The following is a 24,038-nucleotide window of genomic DNA, read 5'->3' on the forward strand; positions in this document are numbered from 1 at the left end:
AACCATTTTCCTATTTAGAACCTTCTGGGTGGACAAAGCAAAGCATTTCCCCTGAAGGAAGTCTTTGCCAAGCATGCCGAGGAGGCAGGCCAAAGGTTCACCGTGGTAAGTGGAGTCGTGTCAGTTTGAACAAGAGTAACATTTCAATGGTCCTTCCCTTTGATGACACCTAAGATTTCGATTCTGAGACCCCTGGAAAGATGGTGAGAGACCTTTGTGGCCTTCTAAGAAGCTTAGAATATTCTTCATCAATCCTAGGGAGAAGTGAGTTTTAAAGAGAAGACAAAGGACAAGGTTTAAATACCAAAAAATACTTCTTTGGCTGCAATGCTCATGCTGAATTGAAAGTTGGAGCTCAAGTGAGGAGGATGGAAGCTTTGGAAGGATGTTGTGGGCTCAAGGCCATCTGAGAGATTCTGGTTCTAATTGTGAGGACAAGAGGACACATTCCATAGACTTTTAGGAAGATAGGAAAGAAAGACTTACTGGATGAAGAAAAGAAGAAATCACACATTTTAGGAAGGTAGATGGGGTGAACCGGAGTGACATCTACCAGGAAACAAACATACAAATGTTGGTAAGAACAATTCCGCCACTCAAACTGCTTCCAGTTCTACTGTTCTGTTTCTTAAGGTCTAATGGATTTCACTGAATCTTTGTGAAGCAGTTCCAAACAATGTAAAATGAAATTAAATTTAACACCAATTCAAAACAAGTCACAAAAATAAAAGCTTTGGGGTAGTTAAAGTTTAGAACGTTGAGTAAATCAAGTTACACACATCTCTATTGCGGAACTTCTCAGAGCCTTTTATATCTTTCAAGTTTTGAAAGGGAGGAAATAAGAAGTGGTGTTTCTTGAGCCTATTTGATAGCAAAAGCCTTCACTCACCCCCACCCCTCTTTGAGGTATTTCATTAATTAGTGTTTTGTGGAATAGAATTCAGAAAAAATCTCTTGGCTATTCTGTCCCATTTATTTTAGCCATTCCTTAATAACACTTTCAAGACTCATATTTACCTTCTTTAAGGATCACTCAGAAATACAAAATGAATTAATCCACTAACCCAGAGATTTTGGACAACTAAGGCTTTTTACAGTATTCTACACAATTAACTGGCATTTCACATTTATTACCCTGGCCTTTTCAGAAGTGATAGGGATTAAGACTCATAACATAATTAGAGACTTCACTATGTTCCAGAAACTCTGCTGCGTATTTTACAGGCATTAATCATACAATCCTCACAACAGTCCTATAAAGTAATTACTAGCAGTTAGCTCCATTTTATAGAGGAACAAACTGATCCTCAGAGAGGCTAATTAACTTGAACATGCTTAAGAACGTAATGGAACCCACTGGAGAGTCTGAATCCATGGTCTGTGCGTGTTACTCACCAGAATATACCATGTATATTAGTAACTCATTTCCATATTATTAATTAAAAACAGAAAACCAGTGCAAGTGTGATCCTTAAATAAATTCATTCAGTATGTGCAGCAAATGGGCATGTAATGCACCCACGTTTGCTCACCTATCACTCAACAGACCCTCTTGCGGGTCCTTGGGATCTAGCACAGAACAAAACATTCTGTCTCCGAGCCTTTATGGGGGGGTGGGTGGGGGACAATTCATCAACAAGAGAAGGAAATATACTAAATAGAAGGAGAAAAGGGGTGTGAAGGGTCGGAGTGTGTGTGTTTTATTGCGGACCAGAAGAAGCAGGCAGGCCTCCTTACCACAAATGACACAATGGATCAGAGAGGAACCCTGGGTTTCACACAGGAAGGTCCCGGTGGCCCTGACAAGAACAGTCGCAGTGCAGTGAGGGGTCAGGGTTCTGATGAGTGGCTTCAAGAGACAGTGGAAAAAGAGCTTGTAGAGGACAAGTATGGACAATGGTTTCTGGAAATGAGTAACTGGAAACATAGAAGAAAACCACAGAGAGAGCCTCCCCTCTGTCTTCTGAGAAAGAACTGACAGTATGTGGACAACAGTAGTACACAGGGGAGAGACGTTTCGATGATGAAAGAAGACAGGACTGATTGAACCGCGTCTTCAGTTGAGGCAAGAGGCTGAGGCATTCAGTGAAGAAATGGAGGAGGTAGAATTAGGCAGAAGGTGAGAAATTCATTCACCACAGTAACAGGGGAAAAGCTCTGCTATGCGGTCACGGATGATACAAGGAGGTCGGTTGTGCTGAATAAAGCGGAAATGATGACACACAAAATAATTTATTCGATTGCTTTGAGGCCCGCATTCTGACTTGTTTAGCCCTGCTGAGTATCTATTTTTTGTAAAACTGGGGAGAATAGGACCTATCTTAGGTGACCACTGTGAAGATTAAAACTTAGAAGTGAGCTGGGGGAAATCAGAGGGGGAGAGAAACCATGAGAGACTGTGGACTCTGAGAGACAAACTGAGGGTTTTGGGGAGGGCGGTGGGGTAAGCCTGGTGGTGGGTATTCAGGAGGGCACGTATTGCATGGAATAGTGGGTGTGGTGCATAAACAATGAATTTTGGAACATTGAAAAAAAACAAAACTGAAAAAAAAAGTGGTATCTATTTTGGGGCTAAGAGGACTGACCATATCTAACAGACTGACAAAAGTTGAGTGTTTTAGGATCATTATTATTAGGATGACTACCACTACTGGTAAACTCATCGTTATCAATCATACACAACTCAAATTATGGACCTCTAATTCCTGCATTTAATTTTACAGCTCCTTAGCATCAACTAAAATACAGTCTCTGGGGAAAAGAGCAAGTTGTCAATTGTAACTTGATTTGTTCAACACAGTTTTGTCTCAGGCTGTAAATTGAATCAATTCTGATTCTGTTAGTCTTTGAAGAGTGTTACATTCTACTGAACCCAATACTTGTGTTAGAGAAAAACAAGTAGGGAGCATTTTGAAATCCAATATTTGCTACATTTTCTGATTAGCAAGCAGAAGGAGTGGATGTGATCAATACTTGGATCCCCTGAACAAAATATACTTCCTTTGTGAAAATCTGTCTTGATATGTAGGCTTCTCCTGCTTGCCACCCCTCCTCCCCCCCCCCACTTGTCCTGATGCCGCTGCCCCCTCCCCCCAAGTCCGGCTCATGATCACCTCTTTCCTGGACCACTTCAGTCTTCCGCTCCCACCTCCCTGTCCCTCTCCCACAGAGTCCATTCCCTGTACGGCACTGACCTTTGAAAATTTTGCGTCCCAACGGGCCACTACTTGGAAAACCTCTGAGGGTTTTCCGCAATGGAATAAATCGCAAACACCCTCCATGGTTTACAAAGCCCTGCGGAGCCGGCCCTGAACTACCATCTCCTACCGCCTGCTTTCCGTCCACATTGCTCCCATCACCTGAATCAGCATGTTGCTCCATGAACACACCCCAATCACCCTCCACTCGGGGTGTCTTCCTGTTCCTTCTGCAGAACTCATTCCTTCGACAGGACTAGCCTCTTACTATCTGTGACCCAATTCATGTGCCCCCCTCTTCAGAAAGGACTCTCTATCCTCCTGAACGACAATTCTGTCCTGCCCCCTCACCCATTCTTCCCATTTCTAACACTTCTCATTAGCTTATCACCTTGATGGTGTCTATGTTTGTTTCCTGTCTTGTTGCTAGAATGTACAGAGTTTCATGTGTTGCATTTAAAACTTAGATGTTGCCTTCATTGCTTTATTGCTTTATCCATGTGGTACAGGAAGTGGGAGCTCACTACATTTTATAGAAAGAATATATAAATGTCAATTCCTGTATTTTTATAAGTGATGTAGTTAAAACCCTAACGGGCCAGAGTGACTTTAAGCTATCACACAGGGTTTTACCCCGCTACCTGAGGGACTTATTTTAGTAGTTATTTATTCCCTCATTCCTTAAGTCATGCAGCCAATAAATCACTCCTTTCTTAGTTGCACTTTATAATCTAACTTTGTATAAAGTTTCCATCCTATCATTTTCTATATGTTTGACAATTATATAAAGAACACGAATTAGAATAAAATCTCGTAGACTATAGAACGTACTGTGCCATCTGGTGCTCGATAATAAAGAAGTGGAACGTTTCTTTCTTCCGGAAGACTAATATATGGCTTTAAAAATGTTAAATTATATATTCATAGATATTTAGAGAAACCTCCCTTGGGAAAATATAAATTAAATTCAAGACGACGAACATAGATAAGTAGAATGAATTTGTGTATCAGGAGGTTACCTCGAAATGGAAGAGGTGCTTTAAGGGCAAATGAAATTGAAGGTGAGTACAGACATAGGAGGAAAAAAGTCTATGACAGGCAAGAACACAGGAAGTCTATGCTGATTTCTATATACTTAACTACCACCACTAAAGTAACTCTATGGGATCATCTAGAATTCTGTAGTGCAGAAACAGTACACAAGGTTCGGGGACTGAAGAGAACTAGAAAGTTTTTTGAAAGGACGTGATTTCTTCTCTGAAAACAAATTATGTATATTTACATGCACAGATCCCTATAAAGTATATTTCTTAAGCACCTATTATATTCCAGGGATTCTGTCCATAGCTTCAGCAGCATTATCATCTAACACTCATAACATCTCTGTGAGAACTTTTATTGCCTGACTTTAGATGAGGAAATAGGAGCAGAGGTAGTTTGATTTGTTTCAGGTCAGAGAGCAGTAAACGACAGATTCCGAACTCTGGCTGGTTGAGTTCGAAGCCTACGTGTAAACACACTAAACCTCTATCCTGTTAATCTAAACACATTTGAATGGGTCGCCGCTGGTCTTCCATAATTGTATGTGACATGACAGCAGCCAGAGAATAGTCAATTGTTTTTCAAGAGTTATTTCTTTTGTTACTACCTTAACTCTAAAAAATGAATAGCTAAATGCCCCCTCGCCTTTTTTAGATTAAAACCTTTTAAGATCTTCAGTGAAATGTTGAATAAATTATGGTATTGCCATATTCCAAAGAGGATGAAACATTATAATACAAAAGAGTTCTATCATTATGAATTACCCTGGACGAATGCCTGGTACACACAGTTAAGTAAAAACAGCAACATAGAGGCAAGTGGTCCCTCTTTGCTGTGGAAATGCACATGGAAGTAGGGAAAGGTGGAATCCATACTCTTAATAATGGTTATCTAGGGGATGCCTGGGTGGCTCAGTCAGTTAGGTGTCTGCCTTCAGCTCAGGTTATAGATCAAGCCCTGCATCGGGCTCTTTGCTCAATGGGGAGCCTGTTTCTCCCTCTCCCTCTGCTGGCCGCTCCCCCTGCTTATGCCCAGTCTCTCTCTCTCTCACTTCTTTCTTTCTCTTTCTGACAAATAAATAAATAAAATCTTTTAAAAAACCACCAAAAACAATGGTTATCTACTTGTGTGGGGAATCTGTTTTTAATTTCATCTTTGTAGTAGGATTTATTTTCATAAGCATGGGTTACTTTAGTACTTAATAATGAATATAGAGTAATTTTTTTTCACAATGGTTTGTTTCTAAATATAATCTTCCCATAAGTTTGAATAGCTTCCTCAGATGATCTTCTTTCTTAACCCTTTCCTCCTCCTACCGAAGTACCAGATTTTTAATTTGTTTTACACCTTGAACTTCCAGATAAGATTACCATTGAATGAGAGTCCTTAGCAAAAACTTGAAAAACATCGGTCCCCATTATCTCAGTATGTATGCTACTGAGATTAGTAATTACTAATTACTAATACATTATACCAATGAGAAATCCCAGCCTACTCTGTTTATTATATCAAAAGCCATACACATACGATTCGAAAATTAAGTATGAACTAAGTTTGATCTCTTTCACTTGAATGACCATTCTGTGGATGGCCTGGAGAGAATACTACTCTATGGTCTAGGGCTTTGGTAATGAAATCTCCAGATTACTTAGAGCACATTCATTGGGTGTTCAGACACCTTGAAAGGAAAATTCTAGGCAAAGCAATTTAAAACACTATTCTATAGCTTTAAAGGGCTCTCGAGTACCTAAAAATGGACAGAACTAGGAAGGATGTCTTAACCAAGCCTGAACTATCTTTCAGTTAGGAAGTATATTCTGAACGAGTGCATAAGCTTCCCTTCCAGTCTGTTTCAAAAGAACCGGAAGGGCGCCTGGGTGGCTCAGTGGGTTAAGCCTCTGCCTTTAACTCAGGTCATGATCTCAGGGTCCTGGGATCGAGTCCCGTATCGGGCTCTCTGCTTGGCAGGGAGCCTGCTTCCTCCTCTTTCTCTGCCCGCCTCTCTGCCTATTTGTGATTTCTGTCAAATAAATAAATAAAATCTTAAAAAAAAAAAAAAAAGAACCAGGAGACAGCTTGGCTTAGTCTTGTGAGTTCACCCCAGCACCAACCCCACCAGGGTAGAAGCAGCAGGGTTACTTGTACTCCAGCTGCCAACACTGCATTAACCTGCTGCACACACTCCATCGCCCCAAATCTGGGCTAAATGCACAACCGTCCCGTGGCTGGCGTAATTTGTAGTAAATTAAATGAAATTCAACAAACATTTACTGAGCACTCCCTAGACTTCCGTGCACTCCGTGGGTTTTGCGAAGCCTCTCAAGATGGGCATAAGCCCTGCTATCCCAGGACACAGAATTTAATGAGGAAGACACAGACCAGAATAACGGACATAAAGCACACTATGATAATGACTTTGTGTGACACCGGGAAGAATATGCAGTTTTGTGGGCGCAGGGTAGGGATTGCTGGCGCTTGGTTCTAGTTCGGGCAGTGACGAGGCTTCTGGGGAGAGGCAGCATTTTAACGGAGGCTTGCTGGTGGAAGAGAATGGGCTGTATAATCGTAGAGCATAGGGATGAGGCTGGGAAAACAGTACACGGTAATGGATAGGAAGAGCCGACGGCGCTTCCATTACAGAAAACGAAGAAAGAGATGATTAAGGAAAGATTGGAAGGGCCCAGGTCACGATTAAAATGCTTTAAATCACCCAAGGTTTCATTCACAAGTAAGAAACAGAAAGGAGTTCTTCTGACCGAGCGCTCCTCCTTCCGTGATTACAAGTATAGGGTGACCTTATTTTTTATTTAATGAAAATAAAATGGGATTTTTTTTAAGAGCTGTAATTTGAAGGAGAAATTCTATTACAGTAGATTACCTGGTCAGTTTTTGAGGGGAGGAGTGGTGTGTGAATTTCTTAGTGAAATGAAGAAAAATGCTGATGAGTAGCCTGTTTGGGGAACTTGGGAGCCAGGAGAACAAGGATATTGTCCTGGGAGAGAAGTGAAACCTGGGAAGGGTGTATGAAAGGGAGAGGCCCAGAAGGGCACTGCTGGATGACCTCAGCTGGAGAGATTCAGTATTTTCATTTCTCTTCCATCTCACAGAGCTAAGAATTTCTTGCATCAAAAGCAAGATTCACATATTAAAGGATACATTTCCTTTGAGCAAACCTAAGCAGCCAAATACACCTCTGTTCTTGTCAGGGGAAACTCTCTAGCTCTTCGCTCATTTGCGGAACGGATGCAATACACAATACTAAAGGTTCAGTCCCTCTTTCTATAAACCTGTCTTCTGGCTCAGCTGTGGACTCTGTCCATTCCTCTAGACCCAAGGACTGGAACCCACAGTTGCAGAGACGGTTTCCCACGAGAACCATCACCGAAGGACAAAGTATGAGCCACGGTGCTTTGAAAACCTACCATTCTAACGCCGTTTTCAAAGGCTTGGCGGGTGAGGGGAGCCGGTCCGTCCACGGTCTTGCCATCATCATCCGGGCCCCAGCTTGCACTGTAGATATGCACGTGCTGGGGATTGAAGCTAACCGATTTCGCTTCAACCATGTCCGTGACATCTCCATCCAGCATCCGAACCCCTTCCAGACAGAAGGGAATTAGCTTGAATAGAGCATTCACTATAGAACCCCCAGACAGCCCAAGACATATTCCAATTACAGCAATTGGGGGGCAAAGAATCAACATTTAATCAACACCTAAGGGAGCATCTTCTCCCCCCTGAAAAAGATAATGCAGACACTTCCAAAATTTTCTTGGAGAGAAAGTTGCGTTGTACATGAGAGAGTTCTTTCTTGGAGAGAAGTTGCGTTGTACATGAGAGAGCAAAACTTCTTTAAAACCTTTTTTTTTAAATCCATTATTCTCTTTTTTTAAAGTTCCCACAATCTCTCCCTTCTCTTTATCCCTGTCTTCAGAGAGTACTTGACAGAGAGCCTCAAGCAATCCATCTTCCCTAAATTTCTCTTTATTAGGTAACTTGTGTTCATAATTGGTATAAAGCATTCTGACCTTAGCGGGCTGACAAAATTTGGAAAGCTGCCAAGTTAGGTTGGTCTAATTTCCTCTCTCCTTAATATTATCTCCTAATCTGTGAGACTGATGTGAACTTAATCTATTATTTCTTTGCCAAGTTATTTATAAGTCAAATAATAAATGAGAATGCTCTCTGTGCATGCAACACATCAATTATGTCTCAAAGGGTTTTAACCATGTTCAGTCATTAATCTTCATTTATGTATATTCCCGCCAGACAGACAGGGATTTGTTATTAACCTTAACAGGAAAAAAATAGACACAGACACCCAAGAATAAATTACACGTCAAATGTCAGGCCTTCTCTCTGTCCTTCTATTCTGGAGACTCCGAACAACAATGAAACATCTAATTGTGAAGTAAACATGTATCTCCTTCAGCTTAAGCTAAAAAGCACCACTGAGATGCTGTATTACTTTACAATTCTATCTTTATGGCTCAAGTTTCCTCCTTAGAAAAATCTTGTTCTCTAGCGGGATTTCAAGTTTTTCTGGCCACCGACACATGGGGTTTAAATAATAAAACCCCTAATCAGGCAGCTTTGATACTAGGAGGTTTGAGGTGGGACTTCTAGTGGAAAAATCAACAAGTTCTTGAAAAGACTACACCTTCTTTGTGCTTTAAAAAGATGTTTAACTTTCAACTCTAAAATTTGCAAACATACAAAACAGAAACAATGACCATGAGGCCAGAGACAGACGACACTTAACTGGGGACATTCTGCCATATTTCCAGGGGAACCTTTCTCAGCTACATGACAGATAGGTCACTATACCCTTGAATAATTACTTCTAAAAGAACAGTGGAAGTCAACACTGGGGACACATTACATTTCCTCCAAGCGCCCTTAAAGACACTGCACTTGCTTGTAATATCTCTTGACTGTCATTTCCTTGAGACCTTTGGATTTTTAAAGGCGATGTATAGACAAGTGACGTGGATCATAAGGGTTATAAATACATTACTTTAAAAATTACCAAAAGGAAACTGTACTTAGAAGGCTTTTCAGCACTCTGTTTTAGGGGAGTAGAATGTCCAGCCAGATACTCTTTGTGTGTACTGGGTCGTAAGCAGCCACTGGTTTGGTTTAATTTGACATGAATATTCAAAATTCATCTGCACGGTTTTTACTGAAAACAAGAACTATTTCGTATGCCCTCCATTTTTACTTCTTGCTATTTCAAAGGATAAAATGGAGCTACAGTTGACCCTTCAACAACTCAGGGTTAGATGCGCTAACCCTCCCCCAACACCATGCAGTCAAAAATCCACATACAACCTTGACTCCCCAAACACGTAACTACTAATAACCTACTATTGCCTGGAAGCCTTCCCGATAACATACACAGTTGATGAAGACATATTTTATATGATATGTGCATTGCAGATTATATTCTTATAATAAAGGAAGTTCGAGAAAAGAAAAGGTTATTAAGAAAATCTTATGGAGAACACAGTCCACTTATAGTACTGTACCATATATACTAAAAAAAAATGTATTTAAGTGGACACATGCGGTTCAAACCTGTGCTGTTTAAGGATCAACTGTATTTTATTGGTGCAAAGAAATAAACACTGGATTGTTCCACTGCCTGAAAAAACCTAACTGGAAATTCCAAACACCAACACAGAGGAGTAGTTACACAATATTTAGGTGTAGTTTCTAGATCACGCAACTGATGGAAGTCTGGGAAAAAAATAAAAAAGCTTGATGAAATTGTATCTAGAAGGTAATATTCCTTTTCTGACCAAATATTAACAAGTAATTATTTTTGTTTCCTCAAGTTTTAAGATGGAAGGTCATTTTTCTTTATCTGACTGTAAGCCTTCATGCTTTGGGACCGGTGGGGAGGGGGTTAATTTATAATTCAGAAGGTTCCTGTTTGGGGGATGACAGAACATTGGTGAGTCACTGCCATCCGTTCATTTTCTTATCGAAGTCCTGTTTGGCGAGATCAGCAGCTTGTCTGTGATTTTGTTCCTTCAGTCCCTCAAGGTCAGTGAATGCTGGGTTAGCACGGGAGAGGGAGGAGGCGGACATGGACGTGTGTTGGTGCATGTGAGGGACTGTGTGTGTTGTATCTGGGACAGCAAGCAGGGTTGATTAGCAGCTACCATGGTCACTGGACACTCTTGAGACTATCAAGGGTGTCTGGCACCCTCATCGTTCTTCAGGGGAAGTTTCTGTCTCCTTTCCTTAGCTCCCTCATGAACTTCTCCTTGATGCACAGCAGATACTCTCAGAGTACAGCTAATTACTGGTTAACAAGCTGCCATACTCTAAGAATTCAGTGTGAAATAAAGGACAGAAAGAGGTCAAATGCACTGAGCACTGATATTTGAGGTAGTGTCAGGAACCTTTTCTTAGCACCGTTACTAAATACCCCCAATATGTCACGTTACGAGATCTCTATATTTACTCTAGGAAGGACAATTATTTTTATTTCAAGTCCAATTCTATATACCACTTGGCAACAATAGTGTACTGGAAATGAAGATGTCAGTCTAGTTACCAGGAAGGTCATTCATCTGCGACACTGGTTAGGAAAACCTCCTAGGGGACACCTTCGAGCCACTAGGATCTATCCTGTCTCTTACCATGTGCCTGCGGTATCAGGTGACAGCTGACAAGGATGATTACAAATGTGAAGGAGTTTGCTTCTGTCAAGGCCTACCCTACGTTGATACTCCCTTAGTCAGGTCCTCGTGGTAGGCATACTTATATCTGAGTTTGTGCATGTGTGTGTAATGTACATACATAATCTGGGATTATTAACAACAACTCTATTGCTCTATTATGGTCTACAAAAGGTGATTATACCATTTCCCACTTTAATTTCCATTAAAAAGGAACTTTCGGTAAAACATAAGGAAAAAGGGAAAAAAAAAAAAAAAAAAGGATTTTCTGTTCTGACATTACTTTCAGAATGTCTCTCTCCATAGAGACACTGTGGGCTGATATTCAGGTGATCAGTTCTTTCCGACCCAGGCAGCCACTGGATAGATTGGGACAGATGTCAATGACCCCAAATTCAGGACTGGACATGTTCTTCATGCCTGTTTTACATCAAGAAACATCTGTGCTCGCACCCCCAGAGGGGTACTGCTTCAAAAGCCCTGAACTTTATTTAATAACACACGTGAAGATGGTCATTTTTCGGCAAGAGTTGAACGCTGCTCTGCCAACGCAGCCCTGTCTTGAGCTCTGAAAGAGTTCTCCGTCTACCCACGTTTGTTTCCCGTACCTCCGATCTTGGCATTGAAAGCAATTCCGACCGTGCAGTGAGAGTTGTTTGCTGCGGCTGCCACTTCGCCAGCACAGCGGGTCCCATGCCTGCAGGGAGAACACACACACGTGTTCAAGTAAGACACTCATTCTTCCCAACTCGCCACGTCATCTCCACCAGCTGGACTCCAAAGGCATGAAGCCTGCATCAAGCTGTGGATATTTCTGGAACTTCTACCCAAGTAGCCCTTAGCCTACCCACTGCCAACTTTTAATTATATTCTGTTTCGGATTCTGATTGATATATATATTCCTTATACCTTGATTTCCCAATCAGGAAATCTCCTTAAAAGTTAAACTCGAACGAATAGCGTGTTTCTTTGTATTCTCTAAACTTCCATTGTCCAATATGGTAACTACCAGACATCTGTGGCTATTGGGTACTAAATGCTGCTTATGTGACCTTATCTCAACTTTAATTTTAATTAAGGAACTGGCACTCAATTCAATTATTATGAAATTTAAGAGTGTCAGTCTATGCGAATCTGCTTCTTACCGTAAATTTAAGTACAGATCAAGTATCTGCAGTGAAATGTCATCTAAAATATGACGTGCTGTAACTATATACTGGATTTCTAAGATTTTGTACGAGAAAACAACGTGAAATAGTCCATGGTACTTGTTTTATATAAATGACATGAAATCTGTTATTTAATAAAATGTATCATCAGTATTTATTTCACCTGTTTCCACCACTACAAATGCAGCTACTAGAAAAGCAGACGCCTTTTTCTAGAAAACATTCCTTTTATTTCTCATGACGCGACTTTGTTCCTCAGAAAAAATCCTTTTGTTGAAAGGACTTCTAAGACCATCCCATGCAAGGATAGAAAAGAAGTTCCAAGTGCAAAGTACCATCTGTTTAGAAATGTTGACCTAACGCTCTGTTGAGAAGAATCCCGCGGTCTGGCTGAGCCCAGGGAAAGGAGACTAGGTCTAATGGCTACTATCTGCCCTGGATGCAGAACAGGGATATGAGGCATATGACAACCGCTACAGGTGTATTCGTCATTGCTAATGAAGTCCAAGGCTCAATCCCTCACCCTCATTTTTAGAGATGGGGATGCTTAAGGAGGCCCTCAGATGTAAAGAGAGAGAGTGAAATCAGCCTAACAGTGACTAAGACTCAGGTCCCCCAAACACTATGTCCTTATTTTTTATTTTACAGCATAGACCACGCTTGTCATGGGCAGGGACTACCATCTGTACAACTGTAAATGAGTGACTGCTTACAAATAGGCAGGTATACACGCAAGTTCATATAACAGAGATATGTTCTGCTTAGTCCACTTACTAATGTCATGCTTATCTTACTATGTCAATATTAGCTTGTATGTCGTTTAAAAGCTATTACCCCCTGTCATCTTTTAAACGGTACCCCACCCATAATCTATTTCTCACGTGCTTGATTTTTGGAAATTGACCCAGTTTTTCACTGAGAGTAACAAGGCTATGAAAAACGTGTATACTTTGATAACTTGGGATAAATTCTACAAGTGGAATGACTGGTTCAAAGAGCGCAGAATATATTGTCAAGTTGTTAATGGAAGATTAAAGTAATAAAACCAAACCTCAAAGAAAACCTTTGCAAGATGGATAAATATTATTAAAAAACATATTTTTATGCATGACCAAAAAAAAAAAAAAAGACCATAAGCCTACTCTTATGACATTATGAAGAATGGAGAAAATATCTGAACAGACCCATGTCTATAAACCCCTAGGTATGAGTTTTTTAATCTTTTCATCCTTGCCAATCTGACATGAAAAATGTTATCTCACTGTTGCTTCTCTTTTTATCCCCTCAGATTACATTTGTTATTGTCCATCTTTTCAAATATTTATTAGCTATTTCTATTTCTTGCTTTGAGAATAATCGTTTATGTCTTGTGCCCAAAATTTCTTATGGTTTTCCCATCATAGCTATTGTATATACATTTCCATATGTGTTATTTGGAACACAGCAATCGTATTTATGGCAATTTTAGGGTGTTCTACACAGCAATTAATTCTGATGCACTCGTAATTATTTTGCCTTACTGATATCTGGTCATACCACTTTCATCATCAAAAAAAATGATCCATTTTTAAAAGAAAAAAAAAGATTTCTTTTGTAAATTACAAGCTGAACTACTAATTTTACCCCTGAGCTCAACAAGTATTTACTATGATTCTTCATTAGTCTCTGATTACCTATCATTTGACGGTGTAAGTTAGTTTTTCTTTGCATGTCAAATTCCCTTTATGAGTCCATTGTTTTTAAACTTCACTGTATCCATCATTAACTAAGAAAAGTGCTACAGGATCATAAGGATCTGATTCTCCTTCTCCAATTGTTATTTGAGTCCATTATGACAAGTTTGTTCATTGTATTGTAGATTTGATACTGTTTTCTGCAGTTCTGTCAATTTTTATTTTATTTAGAATGGAATGATTAAATCTTCCCAGTGAAACTAGTTATGAAAATGCAGTAAAACTCTGGGATTCCTGCAGTAAAAACAAAACAAAACAAAAATTAAAGAAACCAGGCTAATAACTGGGTTAATAATTAAATTGCATACCTCTTTGTCCCCTTTACTATTAAGCATTCTGTGTTCATATCAGTTATACCTCTCTCTCTCTCTTTTTTTTTTTTTTTAATTTGACACAGAGAGAGAGAGCACAAGTAGGCAGAGCAGCAGGCAGAGGGAGAGGGAGAAGCTGGCTCCCTGCTGAGCAGGGAGCCCAATGCAGGGCTTGATCTCAGGACCCTGGGATCATGACCTGAGCCAAAGGCAGCCACTTAACCAACTAAGCCACCCAGGTGCCCCAAAATTTTGAGTACTTTTTTTTTTTTAAAGAGATTTTATTTATTTATTTGAATGAGAGAGTGAGAATGGGAAAGATAGCATGAGAGGGAAGAGGTCAGAGGGAGAAGCAGGGTCGCTGCTGAGCAGGGAGTCTGATGTGGGACTCAATCCCGGGACTCTGGGATCATGACCTGAGCCAAAGGCAGTTGCTTAACCAACTGAGCCACCCAGGCGTCCCTTCTATCTCTTATAAATAGAATATAATTACATTTTGTTGAAGCTAGGCTACCTTTGTCTTTAACCAAAGAATAGGTCCATTTATAGAGACTAAATCCCACTGTTACATTAATGCTTACTGTAGCTATTTGCTATTTGCTCAAGGATACCTCACTTCACAAAGTCTAAAAGTCATCAATACGTTTTTCAATTTTTCCCAAACGACACAGACTAGAATGTTTTATTTATTTATTTAAAAGACTTTATATATATGTCAGAGAGACAGAGAGCACAAGCAGGGGGAGCACCAGGCAGGGGGAGAAGCAGGCTCCCCACTGAGCAAGAAGCCTGATGTGAGACTTGATCCCAGGACCCCGGGATCATGACCTGAGCCAAACGCAGATGCTTAACTGATTAAATCACCCAGGTGTCCCACAGACTAGAATGTTTTAAATGTGATTACTCCCTAGCACATGAAATCCCCATGATTACAGTTATACATTGGAATTTTTTTTTGAGATTTTATTTATTTACTTGACAGAGAGAGATCACAAGTAGGCAGAGAGGCAGGCAGAGAGAGAGGAGGAAGCAAGCTCCCCGCTGAGCAGAGAGCCCAATTTGGGGCTCAATCCCAGGACTTTGGAAACTAACCCATTAGTGTCATTAATCTGAATAATCAATGTTTGTTTAGATATACAAATATTCTTTGCTCTATTTGTTTTTTTAGTTATAACTCCTTCTAGGATCGCGGATTTTTTTTTTTTTTTCTGAAGAATACTGTATAAATGCATCCATCAGGGAGTCTCTTGGTGGCCTTAGAAATTGACTTTTACTGTTGTCTTTGAAAAATAATTTTACTGGACACAGCAATCTAGACTAATGACCCTTCAAAAATGCCATTCCACTGTCTTCAAGCTTCTATTGTTTTTGATGAGAAATCAGCCATCTTGGCATTCTAGTTCTCTCTGGGCACTTTTCAGATCTTCTCTTTGTCTTTTCTACTCTGCAGGTTCATTAAGACATTGAATGTTTGAATTTTTAAAAATTCTTTCTTAGAATTCCTAGACTTGTGATTTAATGCTTAAATCATCAAGAGTCTCAGCTGCTACCTTTGAAAGATATCTTAATCTTCCATTTCACCTTCAAATTCCCCATAGCTTTCTCTCCCTAGGCTGCTCTCCCCATAATCTGCTCAGTTCTGTATTTCACTTACCTTCAGCCATGCCTAACCTGCTATTTAGCCCATCATTGCATTATTCATGTTAAGTGTTATATGTTTCATTTACTTTTTTTGAAGTTCTTTTTCGAACCCACCTGGTTAATTTGAATAGTTTCTCAAAAAGCAAAACAAAACAAAACAAAACCTGTTCAATTCTGTGTACTGAAACATACATTTCTTGATATATATGAATTATATGTAATAATTCTCAAACATTTCAATCTACTTCTGCTCTTTTTGCTGCTGGATTATTTTCATGGTGGTGTTTTCCCCATGTGGTGGGTGAACGGTCCTTTAGGTGGTCATGTTGTTTGCTTTTATCTTTGTGAATTCTTTGAGGCTGGACTGGATGATGCATCAAGGGTTCTGTTTTATGCAAGTGTTTTCTCACTTCACTGCCATCCTTGTGCTTTTAAAAATCCAGCTCCAGGCTGGCTGGGTTTAGCTGATCACTCTGGAAAATACCTATTTCCTATTCCCTATGCCCTTTATAGATCCGAGCTTTCACAGAGAAATACTCTGTGTGTCCCATTATCCCAACCATGCACTAAAAAGTTCTTTAATATTTTCCCAGGAGTTTTAGATGTACTATGGTAGGAGAGATTTAATTAAATATCTTTTCTACCATAATATTTCTAAAACGTAAGAAGTAACTTGGCTCTGTATTCTTAAAATTCAGTAAAACCCTGCACATATTATGTGCATCATTAATGTATAGTGAATTCTCCTATGTGAAGAGAAAGACTATTTCCTTATAAAAACATTTCTTGCAAAGATTTCTGTATATTGCTCTATATCACGACCAATGATGAACCATCTTTGGAAAACAGGGGAGTTATCACTCTACCACTGATGTATCTATTTTAAATATCACTTAACTAATAGACTGTAACATGCTGTAACTGAGGGTCCAAATTGCTAACTCAACTACATTTAAACAGCCCACTCTCTTCAGATGACAAAGATCATTACTCCAAGGAAAGTACTAGTCATCTTTTTATTTTTGTACCTTAGTTGGATTCAGTGTTTTGATGGATTTAAAACAGATCATAGAAAAATGAATATCATCAAGACCTGTTCAAGTGTAGGAACAAGATTCAATTTCTTCCTGAAAGAATAAGGGTGGTCAGCATTAAGTGTATTCGTGATGTCCATTAATTATAAAAGTCACAAAATAGACAAACATCTTTGCTTCAGATGTATTTTTCTTCAGAGACAATAGAGGATGAGCATTTAGAGTATTTTCAGTATAAGTAGGACCATTTCAATAGATCTTAGTCCAAAAAACGATAGGCTCATTCTATTACATTCTGACCTGCATGCACCTGAATAGGAATTTACTAGCCAACTTCTACATTAATACCCCTTGGAAAATTAGTTCGCTGTTTAGCTTCTTTGTATACGTTTATGCTACTGCTAAGACACATTCTTCTCTGAGACCCCAGAAGATAACCCAATGATATAAATTATAATGCATATTTAGACAAGTGGCAAAGTAAGTTAGACATTATTAGGAAAAAAAAAAAAAAAAGGAGATGCACACAAACTAGGAAGTGAAAAATGCATCGCTTCTCCAATTCTCTTAAGCATATTGGCATTGCTGTCAGGGCCCTAGCAAGTCACAAAATGCCCTGTCACATAATTTTTATTTGAATAAACTGTTGGCTCTTAAAGAGCATCTTGACTGACAGATCATTAGAGTCCTTGTTCTACCATTCCAAGTCTTCTCATCTATTACATGATCTGTTCCCAACAATAAACCACTGCAATTAAAGATCTTAGAAGTTTTACCTGGGCTCTGTGATTGAAAACAAGGAAAAGGAGATCAGAGAGTGCCTGCGAATTCATTTCTATAATATCGTGAACTCAAACAAGTGAAGTGAAGTGAGTACAGAATATGAATTCGTAGTTGACCCCAAAATACTGCCTACGTGTATTCTCTTGCTTTCTCCTAGCCCCAGACTAGTCACAAAGTCCCACTGCTTCATGAACTTTGTTTCTTCTGTATAAATGAGTGGGGATGAAAATATTAATGTACTTGAGCTTTACTGTAGATGTGAAGATGCAAGTCAGCTCAGCAACGAATCTGAGACATCAGGACACATGGAAAATGTCTACCCCTACGTTGCTTCCTCATTGCCCACAAGTCAAAATTACACTTGTCTGAAATGAGCAACAACAAGTTGGAGAAAAAAACAAGAAACAAGTTGGAGAAAAAAAAACAAGTTTTTTTTTTTTTTTGAAAGACTTTCTATTCCATTTCCTTCTTGAAACAAACATCTTCAGCTGTTCATGGATTCGGTCTACCCCCTCACTGAATAGAAATTCCCTTTTGACATCTGGTGTGCCCATTCTCTTTGGCGTATTTTGGTTTTGCTTAAATCGAAGTGAAAACTTTCCATTTCAAAGGCTCCCTTAGAAAGGGAGAGCAAGAAATAATGATGTATTTGATGTGTTTTCTAAACTATCACTTCGAACTGCTGTTTCTGACTGCTCGCATTGTTCTTGATAATATTCCCACCTTGTGCTTAAATTACACCATCCACTTCTAAGTATTTGAACTTCAATGGATTCTCACCTCAACCCTCTGAAGCAAAACAGGTTTCACTTCTCTAGTTTGACAAATGAGAAAATTCCAGCAGTCAGATGGGGACTGGAAGGTACAAGCCATGGCAGGGCAAAGACTAGATCCAGCTCTCCTGAATCCTTACGGGAGGTCCTTCCGTGGTTCCAGCAGAAGTCAGAAGGGTCCACGGTCCTGCCTTTGAATGGCTGCCAAAATTTCAGGACTTCTTTGCTGGTTCCCCTATTTATTCCATGCCATAGCGGCGACTTTATTCCTTCGTTACTATTGATGACAGGATATTTGACAGTATATTTTATAGAATCTCCCTAATAAATTATTCACCTTGAGTGAGAAGGAGGAAATGCCAGGAATCTTAAAAATGAAAACTTAAGAAGAATGGAAAAGAACTGAAAACAAATTATGGCCCTGTGTTTAGCAAAAAGCTTTACTAAAGCTCACGAAACATGTTAGAAAAAAAAAAAAAAGAAAAGGTAAATTAAAACTTTAGAAAGTAAAAAAGAAATTATCCATTCCATTTTTTGGTGATGGGTTTTTGTAAGACAATTAAAATCCTAGCTTCTGATGTGACTACAATTACACGCAATCCCTGAGGCTTCCATAATATTACTTTTTTTTTTTTTTTTTTTTTTAATACAAGGAAGGAATTCAGAAAAACTCATTCAAAATAACTGTTAAGGGCTGAATGTTTGTGGCCATTCCCACCCTTCATTCATATGTTGAAACCCTAATCCCAGTGTGATGGTCTCAGGAGCTGGGGCCTTGGGGAGGCTTTTAGGCCTTCACACAGGTGGAGGCCTCATGATAGGATTACAAACAGAAGAGAACAAACTTCCTTTCTTTCTCTCCATCCTGTGTGCACACATTTCTGCAAGCTGGGAGAGAGCCCTCCCTGGAAACTGAATCATGGACTGTCCAGCTTCCAGAACTGTGAAAAATAAGTATTTACTATTTTAGCCACCCCCTCTATGGGACTCCATTATCACAGCTTCAACTAAGACAATAACCAAGAGCTATATAAAACAAGATATTCAGAGACACTCTGATGGCCTAATACTGGAAGAATCTTCAGCATAAACTTTAAAGGATCACAGCCTTTATACTTAGCTAAAGACATTGTGAATCTTCCTCTCAGTCTTCAAGGAGAGATACATAATAGTTAAAGAAATTAATAAAAGTTAGCATCCATCAACTGGTTCAAAGTTGGAACAGATATGTTATGGGCAAGAGAATAAAAAATATATTTTATAATATTAACTAGTAATAGGCCACTACTAAAAGACATCAGATATATCACAGGTCAATGACCAGCAAAGGATTTTAAAAAGCAGCTTTTTTTGAGAGGTTTAAATGTACTGTTAGTTTGACACATACATACACAGGCACACATCAAGTACACACAGAAACTGGTGAAATCTGAACATGGTCTGCAGAGTGTATTAATACCAATTTCCTGGTTTTGGTATTTCACTGTAATTGCGTAAGTTGTCATCAGTGGGGGAATCTAGATGAAGGGCTATGGGGGTCTTGTACTATTTTCGCAACCTCTTGAGATTTGTAATCTTTTTAAACTTAAAAATGATTGTAGGTCTGAAGAATCTATAGTTATTTGAAATACTGGCTATAATTCAAGATGGGTATTTTAGTCAGAACACAAAATACTGATGATAAAATAAATAAAACCCTAGTGGTCAGTATACTGACTTTTCAACATTTTTTTAGATTTTTCATAAATTTTTAAAATTATTTTATTTTTTAAAACTGAAGTGTGGGGCACCTGGGTGGCTCAGTGGGTTAAGCCGCTGCCTTCGGCTCGGGTCATGATCTCAGGGTCCTGGGGTCGAGTCCCGCATCGGGCTCTCTGCTCAGCAGGGAGCCTGCTTCCCCTCTCTCTCTCTGTCTGCCTCTCCGTCTACTTGTGATTTCTCTCTATCAAATAAATAAAATCTTAAAAAAAAAAAAAAAAACTGAAGTGTAATGTTATACTAGTTTCAGGTGTATAAAATAATGATTTAACAATTCTATACCTTTCTCCATGCTCACAATAAGTGCACTCTCAATCCCTTTTATCTATTTCATTCATTCCTACTCTTCTTCTGGCAGTCATGTTTGTTCTCCAGATTTAAGTCTGTTTTTTGTCTCTTTTTCTTTTGTTCTTTTGTTTCTTAAAGTACATATAGGAGTGAAATCAAATGGTATTTGTTTTTCTCTGACTTATTTCACTTAGCATAATAACCTCTAAGTCCAACCATATTGTTGCAAAGAGTAAGATTTCTTTCTTTTTTATAGCTGAATAGAATTCCAGTGTGTGTGTGTGTGTGTGTGTGTGTGTACACCACATCTTCATCCATCCATCTATTGATGGACCATTGGGTTGCTTCCATATCTTGGCTATTATAAATAATACTGCAATAAACACAGTGGCGTTTGTATCCTTTTGAATTTGTGTTTTACTTCCTTTGGCTAAATACCCAGCAGTGAAATCACTGGATCATACGGTAATTTCATTAATTTTTAACAACCTCCATAATGTCTTCCACAGTGGCTGCACCTACTTCATTCCCACCAAGAGAGCGCGAGGGTTCCTTTTTCTCCACATTCTTGCCAACATATGCTGTTTCTTGTCTTTTTGATTTTAGCCATTCTGACAGGTATGAGAGGATGTCACACTGTGGTTTTGATTTGCATTTCCCTGATTGGTGATGTTGAGCATCTTTTCATGTGTGCATTGGCCATCTGTATGTCTTCTTTGAAGAAATGTCTATTCAGGTCCTCTATTTTTGGGGGGTTATTTGTTTACTGGTGTTAAGTTCTTTACATATTTTGGAAATAAACCCCTTATCAGATATATCACTTGCAAATATCTTCTCCTGTTCAGTAAATTGTCTTGTCATTTTGTTGGTGGTTGCCTTTGCTGTGCAAAAGCTTTTTGTCTTGGTGTGGTCTCAACGTTTATTTTTACTTTGGTTTCTCTTGCCTTAGGAGACATAGCTAGAAAAATGTTGCTAAGACCAATGTCAAAGAAATTACTATGTTTTCTTCTAGGAAGTTTATGGTTTTGAGGACACACATTTAGGTCTTTAATCCATTTTGAGTTTATTCATGTTTATAGGGTGAGAAAATGGTCCAGTTTTCCGACCACCATTTGTCGAAAAGACTGTCTTCTCCCCATCTTCTATCCTTTCCTCTTTTGTTATAGATTAATTGACCACATAAGCATTGATTTATTATTTCTGGGCTCTCTATTCTGTTCCACTGATCTCTATTTTTGGGCCAGTACCATACTCTTTTGATTACTACAGCTTTGAGTTGTATCTTGAAATTTGGGACTGCGATATCTCCAACTTTGTTGTTCTTTCTCAAGATTGCTTTGGCTACTTAGAGACTTTTGTGGTGCCATATAAATTCTAGAACTATTTGCTCCAGTTCTGTGAAAAACATTGGCATTATCATAGGGATTGCTTTAGATCTGTAAATTGCTTTGGGCCGTATGAACATTTTAACAACACAGGTTCTTCCAATCTACAAGTATGGCATATCTTTCCATTGGTTTGTGTCATCTTCAAATTTCTTCCATTAGTTTTTTATCATTTTCAGAGTACAGGTCTTTTACCTCTTTATTTAAGTTTACTCTTAGCTATTTTATTATTTTTGGTACAATTATAATTGTTTTCTTAATTGCTTTTTCTATCCCCTTTGTTATTAGTGCATATAAATGAAACAGATTTTTCTATATTACTTTTGTGTTGTGAGACTTTACTGAATTCATTAATCAGTTCTAGTATTTACTGGCAGAGTCTCCAGAATTTTCTCTATAGAGTATCACGTCATCAGCAGATAGTGAAACTTTTATGTCTTCCTTTGCAGTTTAGATACTTATTGTTCTTGTCAATATCCGGCTTTAAAAGTGTTCTCTTACCTCTGCCACGCCCCCTCCTCTTTACCCTCTTCCAGCCTAGACCTTTGACATCTTTTCTTTCCCCCTCCTCCTTCTGTCTGCCCCAGCCTAGGAAAATAGCTTATTCATTACTACCTGAATTCATTGTTAACTATGGCAGCCTGTATATCGAAGAGGAAATAGCTTGGTTTGTCGGAAAATCTAGTTTGTTACCTCACTTCTGCTGCTTTCTCAAATATAAAGTTGCATGGACTGAAGTACATTAAGACCCACAACAAGCACATACAAGTGTATGTACATAGTCCCGACCAAGATCTCAGCCACCTCCATATTAGCATAACTCTCTTCCTACCCTTGTCTTAAAGATCAACACCATCATCAATGCCACAGGATATGAGAGATCCTTGTTGATGAAATCTACTAATTATGAGGGAATGATGCCCTTTTTCTCGGCTCACTAGTTCTCTACAGATTTGCCTAGCATGCTTTTCAGTTCTTTTTAAAATTTTGATGATTAGTTTTTCTTGACATACATGAAATTTTTTCTATGAATTCAGATTATCTGTGCTTACTTATACTTCCAGGTGATTGCATGCTGCTACGTCTCCCCCACTGGGTCTATTAAGAGCTGACAACCCTACTCTCCAGGCTCTCTAACTTCTACGAGAGGGCTCTGTTTACTGTCTGAAACTCAGATCTACTAGTTTTCACTCTATGTAGTTAGAACTTTGGGAACAGCTTGCTCTCATTTTCTACCACAAATGGAAGACTGCAAAAACTGTCTCCCTTACCCTTTGACTATGAATAGACAGAAATTAGTCATTCCTGCTGATTCATTTTAGGTTTGTTCTCAGCGAGCATGGAGTCAAGTGTTTTCTCTTCCAAGTTCATAAATGTGGATCTGGAGCTTCCAACTCTTCCTCAGAACCAGAGGGTACAACGTGATGCCCATCTTTTCCACTGGATATCTGTCTGCTTTCCTGGGTTAAGGACTACCTATAATTCTGGAAAACAGAACTGTAACACATTCTTTTTATGGAAAGAATAAACTCAGTCAGGAATGTTTCCTTGAAAATTATCAAAGTACCTCCCAAGAAAGATTCTAGTTAACAATATTAGTCCCTTCCTCGCTCCTTCCTTCCTTCCTCAAGCCCAGAGAATTCACATCCTATGTCCCAATCATTTTCTAAGCCGGGGATACACGCAGTTGAATCATCTGTGGCTGTGGTGCTCACGGTCTTGGTGGAGAAGATTCTGAGTAAAGGACAAACAAAACCTCTTTTCCTTTTCTATGGGAAAACTACTTTGATTCAATTTTCTAGCTCTGTCCCCCTTGATATCGGGCAAAGATGAGATACCAGCTACCAAGGATCACTGCTCATGGTAAAAAGGAACCCTGTTTGGTGAACGACCATGAGCTGAGAGGTCTGTGGCCAGGATGCTGGATACATGATGAGAAGTCTTGGGCTTTGGGCTTCCAAGAGGAGACTCTAGAAATTGGATGTGGCTATTTATAGGAACAGCATTGTTCCTAATAGCATAGGGCTTTTAAGGCAAAGTGACTTTTCTACCCACTCGCATGGCTCTTTCTTGTACAACTGAGGTGTCATTTGGGCATCGAGGGGAAAGAAGAGGAATAGAAAATAGTCTGGGGATTGGGGAACACCCTTGCTAGAGAAGTATACAGCTGATGCTAGCCCACAGGTACATTATATTCTTATCTTCCTAATGACCACTAATAGTCTAGGAGTTCAACTGA

At 39.2% G+C, this 24,038-nt stretch overlaps 1 protein-coding gene across 1 annotated transcript in view; it reads right to left on the minus strand.

The window, feature by feature from the left end:
• Positions 1-24,038, minus strand: part of PCSK5 (proprotein convertase subtilisin/kexin type 5) — a 450,143-nt gene that overhangs the window by 275,240 nt on the left and 150,865 nt on the right. Inside the window, 2 exon segments of the mRNA XM_045085372.1 lie at positions 7,661-7,833; positions 11,533-11,621. Of these exon segments, the coding sequence (XP_044941307.1) occupies positions 7,661-7,833; positions 11,533-11,621 (262 nt within the window).

The sequence above is a fragment of the Mustela putorius genome, unplaced genomic scaffold (assembly GCF_011764305.1).
Source record: "Mustela putorius furo isolate JIRA1106 unplaced genomic scaffold, ASM1176430v1.1 tig00000854_pilon_pilon_pilon, whole genome shotgun sequence".
NCBI lineage: Eukaryota > Metazoa > Chordata > Mammalia > Carnivora > Mustelidae > Mustela > Mustela putorius.